This window comes from Tribolium castaneum, chromosome 5 (genome assembly GCF_031307605.1).
Source record: "Tribolium castaneum strain GA2 chromosome 5, icTriCast1.1, whole genome shotgun sequence".
Classification (NCBI taxonomy): Eukaryota; Metazoa; Arthropoda; class Insecta; order Coleoptera; family Tenebrionidae; genus Tribolium; species Tribolium castaneum.
In genome coordinates, this window is record NC_087398.1 from 15,992,398 (window position 1) to 16,007,276 (window position 14,879).

At 39.0% G+C, this 14,879-nt stretch overlaps 2 protein-coding genes across 4 annotated transcripts in view; both read right to left on the bottom strand.

The window, feature by feature from the left end:
- Positions 1-535: 535 nt before the first annotated feature.
- LOC135266284 (uncharacterized) lies at positions 536-6,106 on the bottom strand. Its single transcript, XM_064356686.1, has 2 exons — positions 3,978-6,106; positions 536-735 (listed from the first exon to the last, which is right to left on the bottom strand). Exons 1-2 carry the CDS (start codon positions 5,619-5,621, stop codon positions 682-684), a joined length of 1,698 nt encoding a protein of 565 aa, XP_064212756.1. The 5' UTR covers positions 5,622-6,106; the 3' UTR covers positions 536-681.
- Positions 536-14,879, bottom strand: part of LOC103312144 (retrovirus-related Pol polyprotein from transposon 297) — a 119,799-nt gene continuing 105,455 nt past the window's right edge. For all 3 annotated transcript variants that reach the window (XM_064356684.1, XM_064356683.1, XM_064356682.1), the window contains one exon: positions 536-908. The gene's annotated coding sequence lies outside the window, so the exon portion shown is untranslated. The remainder of the gene's footprint in view (positions 909-14,879) is intronic.

Here is a 14,879-nt window from a genome sequence, read left to right on the forward strand (position 1 = left end):
GATTAGGACCAAATGGTTACCGCGACCCCAGTTAATTCAGCGACCTATCTAAAACAGAACATACCAATGAACCACATTGATCTCAGGTGGTGAACGTGGTAATCCTGCGACCGCTTGCTCAATTGACACAGACGTCCCAGACCAAAACGCTGGCGGAACCACAATGGCCAATCAGCGATAAACGGGGCGATTCCCTCGAATCAATCAATAAGAGATGGGGGTGAAGCTGAAAAATACTAACAATTTTTAGTTTACATCGAAAGTCAAAACCACTGTTATTAATTTGAAAGAATTAAATGCCTTTTCCATCAAATTTCTAATTTAAATGTCGGTCACTGAACTGTACAAATTAGGACAAAATCTCACTTATACAGGGTGATTTAAAAAGGTCGTATAATTTCTCGTAGGGTGAATAAAGACGTTCAGTTAAGCACGAAAATAAAGTCAGAATTTTTGAAGCAATTTTTTTACATATTTTTAATTTGTTTTCTTTAGCGACGGTATTGATTGTTGCTTTTGTAAATGAAACTCGGAATTCACCCAAAAACTAATTTATTAGCAAATTAGATTCAACAACGACATTGACACTGCCACAGTGTCCTTCCAACTAACTAGGCGTTGCCCGTACGCGCCTCACGCGTCATCATTTCCCGCCAATTTCACCAGCAGCGCCCCCTTCACTTAACAGTCGGCCACGCTTCCGTGTTCCACGTCCTCGGGGAACCACCGGTGTTTCTAAAACAAGTAATTAACCAATACCATGTATCCGAGCCGTAGTATACATCTACAGCCCGAGTCCCACTTAAGAACTATTTATAAACAACCTGAAAATAATCATAATCGTGTTTCTCACGTCGAGAATGAATCTGAAAATAATCATAATCGTGTTTCTCACGTTGAGAATGAATCTGAAAATAATCATAATCGTGTTTCTCACGTTGAGAATTAATTAAGAACAACAATAAGAACACCAACAACAACAACAATAAGAACACCAACACCAACAAGATCAGTAACCTCAAGAATAAGTAGAAGAACAATAACAAGAACAAGAACAATAACAAGAACAAGAACAATAACAACAACAACAAATCATTAACTCATGAGTTTCAACGTAAAGCGCTTAAAAACAACATTTGGGCCCAAAATCGTGAGTTCACGTTGAACTTCACTCAGCTTCACAGCGAACTCAGTCATTCGTCACTGACATCGCCTATTGTTTCGTCTCCACTCGTCGTGGCGACAACGTAATGTCTCAATTTGTCCACTGAGTGAACACCCTCATATCGTTTTTGGGAACGCGTCGCCCCCGGCATGTCCGTCACGACATACCTATCGTAGTCGAGCACTTTCTGAATTCGGTACGGTCCCGAATATTTAGGTAACAGCTTCCGACTTTTGCCCTCGTTTGAAGCTCGCGTGGTGCGTACCAACACGAGATCACCTGCATTAAATCTCTTTGGGGCACAGCGTCGCTTGTCATAACGCTCTTTTTGCTTCTGCTGTTCCTTTTCGACACGCTGAGCAACGTCTGCTCGTGTCCGTGGCAAATCACCATCATGAACACCCTCTGTCACCACGTTGGTGAGGATTGAGTCATTAGCATGTCGAGGTGTATACCCCAACAACAATTCGTATGGACTTTTGCCCGTAGTCGAATTCGGCGTAGAATTAATAGCCCAACTAATTCTACTCACAAAGTCATCCCATTTCTCTTCTTCTCTCGAGCTAGCAGCAAGCTGAGATAAAATCGTACGATTTAATCGCTCCACCTGGCCATTAGCCCGTGGTGTGGCAGTCGCGGTTAGTACTAATTTAACGTTTAAATCGGTACAATGTGTCTTAAACTTTTTGCTAGAAAAACAAGCCCCACGATCGGCTATTATACGTTTAGGTACACCAAACATTCCTGTAAGAGAAGCTAAAAATGATAAAACAGGGCCCACCTTAGTATTAGGCACGGCCCTGAGAAAGACAAATTTAGTAAATGCATCGATAATAGCTAAAAGATAAGAATTATGTGATTTGCTCTTTACAAATGGTCCCAAATGATCCATGTGCAATGTGTCAAATGGTTGCGAATTCTTAGGTATGGGATTCAAAAATCCTGGCTGTTTTCCTCCGGCTTCCTTATTGTAGAGACACTCCAAGCAGCTAGAAATATATTTATGAACATACCTCCGCATTGAAGGAAACCAATAAGATTTCGACACAGATGCCAAAGTTTTCTCATTCGATAAATGGCCAATTCCATCGTGGTGTGCTAATAAAATCTGGCGTCTTACCGCTTTTGGTACGACCCATTTTAATCCTGACTCAGTCTGTTTGAATACTCGACCATCTTTTAGTTTATACTCTTTGTGAATGGCACGCTCTTCAGCGTTAGTCGGTGATTTTTCCAATATTTCCTTCAACAATGCGCATCTCGCATCCTTCATTTGAACAGCTAAAATCCAATCATCATCGTTAACATTAATATGCAAAACTTCCACTGAAGGCTCCGAAGGATCTAATACCGTATTTCTACTCAAAGCGTCAACGTGACTCATTTTACTGCCAGGTCTGTATTCTACAGTAAAGTCGAACTCAGAAGTCAACAACCACCATCTCCCAATTCGTGGAATCAAATCTCTCTTGGTAAGGGTTGTTCGTAAAGCATTACAGTCTGTGATCACCTTGAATTGAAGCCCCAACAAGTATACTCGATAATGTTTGAGAGAACAGACCACCGCTAGCGTTTCTAGCTCGTACGAGTGGTACCTTTGTTCCTCTTTGGTCGTCTGTCGGCTGAAAAACATAACTGGACGCAAAGATCCATCACCTTGTCGTTGCAACAGAATGCCACCAATTCCAACTTTAGAAGCGTCAGTGTGTAACTCCGTTTCAGCTTCCGCGTCGTAAATTGCAAGAACTGGTCTGCTCGTCAAGATGTCTTTTAAAGTCTGAAAAGCCCGCTCTTGTGCTTCTTCCCAAACAAATGCACTGCCTTTCTTTAGGAGACTCGTCAAACTGTTTGCTATTGTTGCGTAATCTTTCACGTACTTTCGAAAGTACCCACACAAACCTAAGAATTGCCTAAGTTTGTGTACGTCTGTTGGTTTGGGAAAAGCTGTCACCGCTTTGATTTTTGTCTCGCCTGGCTTAATGCCTTCCGCACTGATCTCATGCCCTAAATACTCCATTTGACTTCCAAAGAAGCAACATTTACTCAGCTTTAGAGTCAATCCAAATTGTCGAAGCAATTGAAACACCGTTCGTAAATTGTTAAGACCTGTTTCAAAGTCTTTGGAAGGTATCAGAAGATCATCTATGTAACAAAAAGCGGTCTGAAACCGTAGTGGACCCAACACCTTATTCATAGCTCGCTGAAACACTGCCGGAGCGTTGGCTAGACCAAAAGGCATGCGGACAAACTCGTAATGCCCATCAGGCGTAACAAATGCTGTCTTTGGAATCGATTCGGTGGCCATTGGGATCTGATAATACCCACTCGCGAGATCTAGTGTGGTGAAAAACTTTGCACCGTTTAGTTTATCCAAATGTTCGTCTACTCGTGGTAACGGAAAGCGATCTTTGATTGTTTTCGAATTTAATTGCCGATAATCAACACACATACGGTGTTGCCCATCTTTCTTCCGCACCAACAGTATGGGACTCGAATATGGCGAGTCTGATTCTCGTATGACTCCGCTACCTAACAAGTCATTTACTATGTCTCGAACAATTCTTCTTTCGTGATGCGATAACCGATAAGGACGATAAATTACAGGTTTATCATCAGTCAAAGTTAGCTTCATTTCTGCCGCAGTTGTGGCACCTATTTCCGCTACATTTCGTGCAAAACAATCTCGAAATTCGTTAACGAGTTGTAACAATTGCTCGAACTGAGCCGGGTCTAGATTCTTATTGACTTGTGTAAGAAGTTCCCACCGTTGAAAACTCTTTACCTCAATCTTCCCCATAGAAAAGACACTCACCGTCGTAGCTGTCCTTTCCTGCTCGCAAGGCTCAGCTCTCGCAACGATTTGCGCCTTTCGATAGACCAGATCTTGGTGCGATAGATTGCGAACGGTCACTAGGCCTCCATCACATGTGACACACCGATGAACAACGTGTTCGAACCCTGGTCTCGGACGTTGACACCCTTCAACGTAATAAGCTCCTTTCCACCCATCGTCTTTTGCCTTGATTCGTATGCAACCAATGGATTGAGGAGGGATCACTGTTTCCTCTTCCGCCCAAAGTGCAACTTTTCGCGTCGGAAGTTGGCCTAGAAATGCTTGGATCGATTCGTTGTTTCCGTCAACTACTCTCACAGCTTCCTCATTTGCTATAATCGTATTAGCACCCGCATTCAGGAAGGTCTGTCCCACTATGACAGGCACACGTTGTGCACTGTCTTCGACGATCAAAGCTTTTACGTTTGCCTTGACAAGATCCACTTCTAGCTCTACTTCGACTTCCCCATGCACTTTGGTGATTCCCTGGCCATAACCACGAATCAAATGTAAACTTGGCTGCCACATCAGTCCCAATTCTCTAGCAACACTTTGCTTGACAAGGACCGGTTCAGCTCCTGAGTCAATGTAAGCTCGCGTCGGCTTACCATTGACCTTAATGTCTATGTAATAATTCTTATTATTACTTGCGTCAGCTACACTTGTCGTTAGTGCCTGCTTAGACATGTTTTCTTTTACTACGTTACCACGTCGGCACTCAGCATCCACATGTCCAATGCGACCACATTTCTTACACTCAATTCTTGGTTTCGGGCATTTTGTCGCAACATGTCCTCGATTACGACAATTGTAACACCGAACTGACGAATACAGTTTTTGTGCTTCGACTCGACTTGGAAGGAACCTCCTCCTTTCCCGAGGCGCCTGCTTTGCGAGCGTATCCCGCTTGTCACCTTCGGATCTCAGAGTCGACAAATACTCAGCGTACAAGCTTTCGGGTGTAACGTAACGCCCTGCTCTAGCCCCATTTCTGAGAGTCACATCAGTGATTCCATCAATAAGACAGGAGACTGCATTCGTTCCTGTTATGTCACAAGCCTGCAACAGATTTAATTTCCCAAAATAATATTGTGCCCAGGTTTCACCATCTTCCTTCACCCTATTCACTAGCTTACGAAGTGTGGAAGCATAATCGTGGTGATCGGGGAAGGTGGCTTGTAACAAACGTTTCCATTCATCCCAGCTCCGGTCGTATGCTGAGGGATCGAGATTGTCGTACCACTCCTTGGCCAACCCCTTGAGTCGACTTATCATGCCGTAAATCGTTGTACGTTCGTCCCAACCGTTCACGAGAGCCAACTGGTCAATTTTATGCAACCACTTAGTGGTACTAAAATTGGGGTTTCCTGGAGCGAATTCAGGAATCAGGTCACTTTTAATGCCAACTTGTCCTGATGTGTGCTCAAAATTGCGGTTTAGCAAACGTCGATTCAAGTTTTCCACAAGTTGCTCAAGTCTCGCGATTCTAGCGGACTCGGCCGAAACTGGGGGTGAATTTACTGTAGTGGAGACCCCAGGCGCGGACCTTTTCGGCCGTGGCTCATCGTCACTTGAGTCCGAGTCGTCCGAGTCCACATTTCCTCGGTACCTGTGACGCCCCATTGCGAAAATCTCACCAGAAAACTTTTCGCGCCTTTTGAGCCACACCCAAATGAAAATTGACAGCGTGTGGTTGCGTAACTCCTAGAACTCGTCAGAAATCAGAAAAACCAGATAAATTCGGCTAGCACCCGATTGATTTGTTCGATTTCAAGTAGTAAAACACAATTTTGTTACGAATGAAACGGTACAGATTCCCAAAACTTCAATTTTTGGCCCTTGCCTTGGCGACCCACAAATTCCTCACAAAATCACCACAATTCACCACTCTCTATCGGAAACGATTATTTGAGCAATATCCCACCGCTGCTCTGTAAATGAAACTCGGAATTCACCCAAAAACTAATTTATTAGCAAATTAGATTCAACAACGACATTGACACTGCCACAGTGTCCTTCCAACTAACTAGGCGTTGCCCGTACGCGCCTCACGCGTCATCATTTCCCGCCAATTTCACCAGCAGCGCCCCCTTCACTTAACACTTTTTTGTTTTTTAGGATGTCTATTTAACAAGTTTTTTAATAGTTTTGCAGGACATTAGACATGAATTGATGAATTTGTTCAGCAGGAATTTATTTAATGTTGCAAAAGCTGATATTTCGGCTAACTAAAATCAAAGGGCTATTTGTGTATTAAGAGCGCAAAGAAGCATATTGTCGATTGAGAGAATTTGACGCAACAGCAACAGTGTACATTTGCGCTCGCAACGCACACAAGACTTTTTTTCAATTGCAAGCATTAAGAATATACCAAAATATTTAGGACAAAACCATGAAATAATTTATAAAATCAGAATTTATTTATTTTCTGTTACTACAGTTACCACAGCTAATTACATAAATCATTGGACATTTGATTTCAATAAAAAATGGGAGTGCAACCGTTTTTTTCATTTGGTCGCTTTAAAGCGACAAAGTGACAATTTTGAGAAAACGTCAACTTTGCGTTGCTAACTCGAAGCGCAAATATTTATTTTGGATAGCGGTTATAGAATTTTTTTTTATCTGAAGCATCCAAAAATTAACTTAAAAATTTAACTTTGAAGAGCTATACAGTGTGTTCGGTAAATGGACTACCATCTGTTTCCATTTCAATTGTAAATTTAATATTCTTGTGAAGTGAATCTAAAGTATGAAGGAAAATAACTAATTTTGATTTTGTACCTTTAAACAAAGAGATGACGTCATCGATGTATTTATACTAAAAGCAAATGTGATTAGAAGAGATAGGTAAATTTAAGATTTTTGTTCTGTAAGGTTATTCGTAAATAATTCTGATAAGTTTTTCTGAAATTGTTTTACTATCTGAGTTCCTGAATGAATGTAAATAAATGGCAAATTATAATTTGTTACAAATAAATAGTTAAATTTACTCGGAGGAGCCGCCACTGGTATATTCTGTATGATCATTGAGCAACTCCTGGAGAGTCAACTCCCAACCTGAACATGTGTACTATCTTCCTATTTTATTGTAGTCTAGGGGTCCATGGAATTGTATTTCACTGGTTTAACAAGCACATTGACTAACCACGGTGGTTCATTTATTAGCGTTACAACAGAAATCCAATCAGCATGTGCTGACCTTTATTTTGTTACCTGTGTGTTGCCTGACCTTTATTTTCTGGCCCTTTCAGTGAATTTTACCAGAAGTTTTGATTCGTTCTTATCAGCTCTAACAAAAGATCCGAAATTTACAAATTATAGAAGAACTTTATTTATGGCAACCTTTTTTCTTCAATTTTTTCACTTTTTTTTATATTTACTGATTAACATTTACTCAGAAAACAGACACGTAATGATGATTTGTTTTTACATAGCCAGGTCTAAAATTAATTAAAGCACTGTGCTCTTGAAAGAACCCATGTTTTATTAATTTGACTTGGATTGTTGGGCGCTTGGGATGAGTTCGAAATTGGTGGATATAAATTTGACATTGGTTGTCTTTATTTACAACGTTTACCTCAGGCTGTGGAGCAGTTAATGATTCCTGTTTTCCTATTTTAAAAATTCTGGAGCTACAAACTTATTGTATTAATTACTTTAGTTTTCATTAGTTTTTAATGTTTCTATGTTTTACAGTAGGTAATCGTTCCCCAAGAAACGATAATTAATTATTTTTAAATTTTTTATCAGACATCAGCAGTTTTTTTAATTTAAAAAAATTAAAATTTATTAAAAAAATCTCAATGTGTAGATGTGCCAACGCTGGGAATTATTTCCTTGGAAACCTTTTCAAAAATAATTTAATTTTATTGTTGATCAAATTTTATTGCGATCATGACTGTTGCCACATGTCATTTATCTAAAATCCGTTATTTATCAATAACTTTAATACAAAGAATTGTTTTAGTATTTTTACCTTTATATGTAACCAGTTCTCTATCACACACCATTGAGTTGGTGCGCCAGTTTTTGAGCACGCTATATAGTTACGGCGTTAATAAATAACTTAGAATAATTTGATAGCACTATATGCGTTTCTGTTACACCCACGGATGATCTCCTCTTGGTCTGGTTCCCCTAATGACTCTTCTGCCTCGATAGTGATTTCAAGTGGAGGGTCCATTAAGTTATCTCATTCCAATTCTGGTATGGATGAAGTTTCTGAGGTCTTTTCTATATGGTCATCCATCTGGTCTCTCAATGGGTACCAGAGATAGTATAATAGTACTCCGGAACCTCAAATGGTTCGTTGTCATCAATTTCCTTTCTACTTAATGGTCTTCTAGGGGTACTTTTATTCTTCTGTTTTATTTTCAGCATTACTTATCCAAAGTTTAAGACGACCATCGTGAACCAGTATTTCCTTGTTTTCTCCGATTTATTGGATGCGTTAATTTACAGGTCCAATTTGTGCCATTATTTAAAAAGGTTCTTTCTACTTAGGGTAGAATTTAGCAGCTAGTTTCTTCCTCTGTGGTGCCGGAATGTATACACTTGATCTCCTACCTTGTGATCTTGAATTTTTTTTATTTATTTAGCTTTAGCCGATCTTCCCTTTCTTGGTTTGTTAGTTCTAAATTATAGGACGCGTTTTTGTAAAGCTTTTTAAAAACGCGGTATCAGTTCTTCTGGATGGTATTCGTCAACATTAAAACGGACTCTATCAGGTTTAATAATTGACAGGAACAACAAATCCATATCTCTTCCATACATCAGGTTTGGTGGCTTTATGAATCGTCATGCCATCTTGACAAAAATTAAGATCTTATCCCAATCATCATTTTCATACGAAACGTTGTGGTAGAGCATTGTCTTCAACACATGATGCATTCTTTCAATCACCCCGTTGGTAGTTGGGCGGTAAGGACTTGTTTGAATTTTCTCAATATCCACGCTTTTACAAATCTCATAAAACAACCGTGCCACAAATTGCGCTCCGCAATCCTTCAAGAGATATCTGGGTGCTTAATGGCGAAGGACAACATTCCTTATTGACAAAAGCTTTTTCCACAGTCTCTGCTCTAATATCCGGGAGAGCTTCACATTCTTGTCAGATAATCCATGATTGTTAGGATGTATTTGTGTCCGTGACTTGTCAAATTAAGTGGTCGTACGATGTCCATGGAAACAAGTTCCAAAGTGCATGATGGTACTGGTACAGTTTGAAGTTCTGACGGTTTTTGTGGGAGTTTTTTTCTAATGTTACATGAGTGGCATACTTTACAATATTTTCGGATTACTTGGGTCATTCCGCTCTAATAGCTGTTTCGTTTAACGAGTTCTATGGTCTTCTTTCTGTCACCATGTGCCATAAAGTTGAATCGTGATTCAGCTGAATAATTTTTCTCTGCATACGTTTTGGTACTATGAATTTATCTTGTCGTTTGTCTCCTGCTCGTTGTTTGTAGCAAAGTACGTTTGGTGTCTTACAGAATCTTTCCTGTTGTGATTAAACCTTAACTTCAAAGTCATCTTGATTTTTCAAAATTTCTTCCAGATCATAGATAATTGGTGCACATTCTGGGTATGGTTTATCTTGGTCAATCAAATTTATAGTCAACTCGTCTTCAGGGTAACGGAGTCGTGTAAACTCATCAACGCGATGTCGTTTTCCTGGTCTATATTATAAGTCGAAGTCATATTCTGCGAGACTCAAGGGCTCATCTTACAAGTCTTGAACTTGGATCGCGGATGGTTACGAGATATTTCAACGGTAGATGGTCAGTAACGATAGTGAATATTGGTCCCGTTAAATAATTTCGGAAGTACTTTTGCTGGCCATACGATAGATAAAGCTTCGCGTTTTATGGTACTGTATCGAGTCTCAGCATCATTTAAACGATAACTAGCGTAACAGACTAGATGTTCAATTTCATATTGATGTGACAGCATGGCACTGATTGCATTCAATTTCAGAAGCGTGTATTAAAAGCCTTAGTTAGATTGTTTTTCGGTCCTTAAATATTCTTGGTCTTTTTTAGTGAGTTCCGTTAGTGGCTTCGCTATTTCAGGAATAAATCTTTTATAAAATCTAAAAAGTCCCAAAAAGGATCTAATTTCCTTTGGATTTCTTGATACAGCAGAAGTCTCTACAATTCACGTTTTCTTTGGGTCTGTTTTTACTCCATCAGTGGTTATAATAAGTTCCAAATACTTCGCTTTCTTTATATAGAAGTTGTAGTTTGTCGCAATTAATTTTTAATTGGCTTCTCTCATCCTGTCAAAAACGTTTCTGAGTTTTTCTGGATGTTCTTTCTCAAGGTCCCAAGAGCACTGAATACTATCGCATCATCGAAGTACACTAGGCATTCAGCTCCAACAAGTCTTAGAAAGACTGAGTACATCAGTCTATGCCATGTGCTTGGTGCATTTCTCAGTCCCATTGGCATTCTTTTGAATTCATAGTGACTTGTGGGTGTGCTAAAAGCACTGATTTCTCGAGCGTCTGGGTGTAGGTAGTTCAACTTCGAAATAACCGCTAGCCATATCCATTATGGAAAAAAACATGCCCCTGACAATTGATCAACGGTTTCCTGAAGAACCGACAGGGGAAAGAAATCCGGTTTTGTTATCTTATTTAATTCTATATAGTTTGCACAATCGAAATTTCGGTTTCTCTCCTGGCTGGCAACTTTAACAACGAAACGCACAGTGATGGGAGTGATGCCAGTAATGGCAATAGTGGTTCCATACTGCTAATGAGTTTCTTAGTGATGAAGAGGGGCCGATCAGGTCAGCTGGCAGAAGGGGTAGTAATGACTTTGGTCATCCTAATAACGTACCCGACATTAGCCCCTGTCCGTCGTGGTAGTAGAATTTAGGACTCCTAGGACTTTTTATAATTCTAGATAGGCCAATCAAGTATAGACAATTTACGGACCTCGTTGAATCCAGGAGAAAACAGAAGACGGAAAAGGCTGGAAAACTCCCAAGGAAGTTTTTCGTTGGAAACAATGGAATGATAATAGGATTTAACGTTTGCCAGATTGATGTATTGGGAAATTATGAAGGGGTAGTAATCAACTTAATCGGAGTTTTTTTGGTGGCTCTGGGATACCCCACCTAGAGAATAATTCTTCTTCTGGTTTTTGGAATGTTCAAAAAGAAAAGAGAAATGAGGGAGGAGTCCTTAGTCAATCACCCATGCGAGATTAAACTGGTTTAATTCTATTAAGACCTTATTCCCGGAAGACACCACGTCGGATGGGGGTTTTAACTACTAGGGAGTTTTGCACATCTAGAAACACGTAACCAGGAGACAAGAAATAGAAGATGATAGAGAAGAACTTCTGAGTTACATCTTCAGCAATCCCCTTTTAGACGTGGCTAAATGCTATCGGCCGAGACCTAGGAGGTGGTAACTTACGCTACGTTGACCTTAGATGGAATGTGTGAAAGGACTGTTAGGTCCATATTGGAGAAGGTTGACTGTCCCAACGGCACCCTACTTACGGCTATGAATGTTGTATATCTGCCGGAGGGAATGAGTGGAGCCCTAATCTATGTTATTCGAGAAAGAGAGTTCCCGTTGGAATGGTTGGGTTTGGTGCTTTTTTGGGGACGGTGTGTTTAGCAACTTCCTCAGAAGACATTGTGTGCGGTTCTGGTAAAACTAGATGAATAATCCCAAACTGGTGCAGCAGGTTAAGCAGGAAAAGCGTAGATTGTGTATTTTGGCCCCGACCAGAGTTGTCGCCCGAGAAATGGGATCGGCTTCCTCGTGAGAGGAATACTCCAGTCACATCTCTGTGTAAAAGTAAAGGTAACGTGTCATGAAACTACCTGTCACTTCTAACCGGCTGCCACCTTAGGATTGCTCAAAAAGGGAGAAGGCCTTGCTGAGAAAAGGAAGATGGGCATGATTGGAATAAGTGCAACCACCTTCGACAGAACGAGACGAGAGAGCAACTTCTCAATAACCAATTACGAGGAGAACGAGAACAATTATCTCAATGATCTTGAAAGTGAGAAGAAAACAATGATATTTGTTGAAAGCAGAAAAATAGTGGATGACAAATTAAAATTGGACATTTTTGAGAGATACGCCGGAATGGAGGTGTCGATATTTAGTCGAAGCACTTATGAGGCAAACTATAGGAGAGCTCAGGAGATGGTAAGGGGTATTATCTTACCGACTGCGACAAATTGTCTGTGGTGGGTTTTTATGTTTTTCCTGAAAAACGAAATAATTGACATTTCAATTTATTTTGGTCGAGCGGGTTCCACCAACAGAGCGATAAAAATTTATTTAGCGTAAGATGAGTCAGCCCTAACTTGTGAGATCACCGAATTATGGTCCAAAATAATACTTAAATGACTCTAAAATTAATATATTGAAGGAAAACATAAATGTGAGAAATTGTCGTTCGATGACAAAATACCGATTTGAATAACACTTTTCAATCTTCGGTGTAACATGTTGAAAATTAACAATTAATAACTAACGGTTTTCATGACTGGATCAACTCTCAACAATTTCTACTTAGCAACATTAAGATACTAATTGATTTTAGGACTTTACAAAATAAAAGGAAACAAACCAAATCTAAATTGTAATTTGGGGTTCGTAAGTTGGACGCAGAGAATAAATCATATCGCCTATTAGTTATCGCGCGTTTCACCTATATTTATCAACTCGCTCAAATTTCGGACGCATCCCAGAGCATTCTTAATATGACTTTAACGTGTTCCTATCTTTAGATAAAAATAAGCCGGGTCGCATTTTAAAACAAAATTGAACTATTACATATCGCAATAAATGGAACAAAATATGGAACGGAACAACTATGGTGACGTCTCTCCGATCGAAGTTTTTATGCACGTGTCAGGGTGATCCTTCGAGCAGGGTGAAAATGTTTTTAAGAAAAATTTAAACAAATATACTGACATGGTTTTGGCATAAATGATAATCTAATTCGGCTATCTTCTGCTCTAATTCGTACGTCATATTAATTGAAGTGGAAGGTTTCCGATTTTAACCGTGAGAAATATTATAATTTAGTCTCTTTCCATAGTATTTTAGAAAATAATGACGCCACAAAAGATAAGAGTTTTTTAGCTTGTCAGAAAACTACAGGAACTCTTAACAACCGAGTCATTTAAGAAAAGCGGCACAGCGCATCAGAATTACAGAGTTCATAAACACCTAAATATTTTTTTTTATTTGCAATTATCATACAATGATTTTTTATTTTGACTAACCATTTTTGCTGTTGTTTTTAAACAATTTTTGTTTGTTGTGTTTGAATTAAAAGCTTTTTAGCGTTATTTGGATGAAATTGTAACTTAATAGAATACACCAATGGCGATTACAGAGGAATATTTCTGAACAGTGTACAAACTTTGATTTTAATTGAAAATGGTGGATTTGTGCACTTTATCTATGACTTTTATGCTTTCACTAACTCAAACCATTATGGAACCGTTCTTTAAATTAATGCACCTTTTCTCAGAAAGGCACATTCTCGCAAAATTTAGAAATCCTTTTAACAGACTTTGAATATTTTGTATTAATCCATTTTTCAAAAAACTTTTATTTAGGTTTTAGTTCTCGATCGAGAAACCTTCGATATTTTGGTCATTTGAAGTTAGATCGAGGTGAAACATTTACTCATCGATTCTACGTCGAAAAAAAAGTGTTTTTTTTTGTGTCTGGCCATCGTTCTGACCGGTTTTTCAGCAAACCGCAATAATTCTTCATATAGTTAATATTTTTCAATGAAATTTGGCGAGTAAGTGCTCCTTAGCCGTGTTAAAACCGTGTTTTTGGTCGCCGAAAACACCTGATCTCACCCAAAATGTAAAAATCATCCAAGTTCGATCTTGCGTCAACAATTAATTTATCAAACTTGGACAATCCACTTCATTTAATTCAATTTAATTTATCAAAGACTGCGATTCTCACAATATTCTAAAAATGCCAACACCAAAGATTAGCGAGGAGCAAGTGTTAACAGCTACCTTCAAGATCGTCTGCAGGAGGAAAAACTCACTGTGAAATGGTTGCCAACGAGAGAAAAATCATTAAGCAGGGCGTTTAAGGTATCGTTAAGTTGCTCGTATTACCCATTGTATACGATCCAGATTTTTGGCCACAAGGACTTGTGGTCAAAAAATATTTTTTCTGAACGACCAAGAGCAAAGAGACAAAACAATAACCTTGCCAAAGATTATTCAAGTTAGGAAATTTCAGGTTATGAAATCTAGAAAAGACTATATTTTATATTAATATATAGAGTATCTTTAATAAGTGCGATAGTGTTACAACATTTCTTAAATTGCAATGACGTAGGAGTATTAATTATGCTTTGTAGAAACTTGGTTGACACAAGAAATTGTTGATACAGTAGTTTTTAAAGGGTTTAAATTAATTACACTCTTTTGCAGAGAGCTCAAAAAGGTGGAGGAATAAGTATTTATGTGAATGTCAAACCCTGTAAAGTGAATAGCTTAGAATTTGAGGCAGAGTTTTCAACGATAGAGATTGTAGATTTAGATATAATCCTTTTATGCACTTACCGCTCTCCTTCAGGGAAAATCAACAATTATTTCAATACACTAGTTAACAATTTAGAATTTTTTTCATGCGAAAAAAACATATTTGTTTTAGGAGATTTTAACATAAACTATAAAGCAAGTAGCAAATATTATATTACTTGTGAAAATATATTTACGTCATATGGTCTTTATAAATGTATTAAACAAAATACTCGAGTAACTTGTGTTAGCGACACCCAACCCCGCCAACCCAGGCATAATCATAAATCCGTCCGTAACGGTAACCGATGTGTGACTCTGGACAGGCAAGGGGGTAGACGG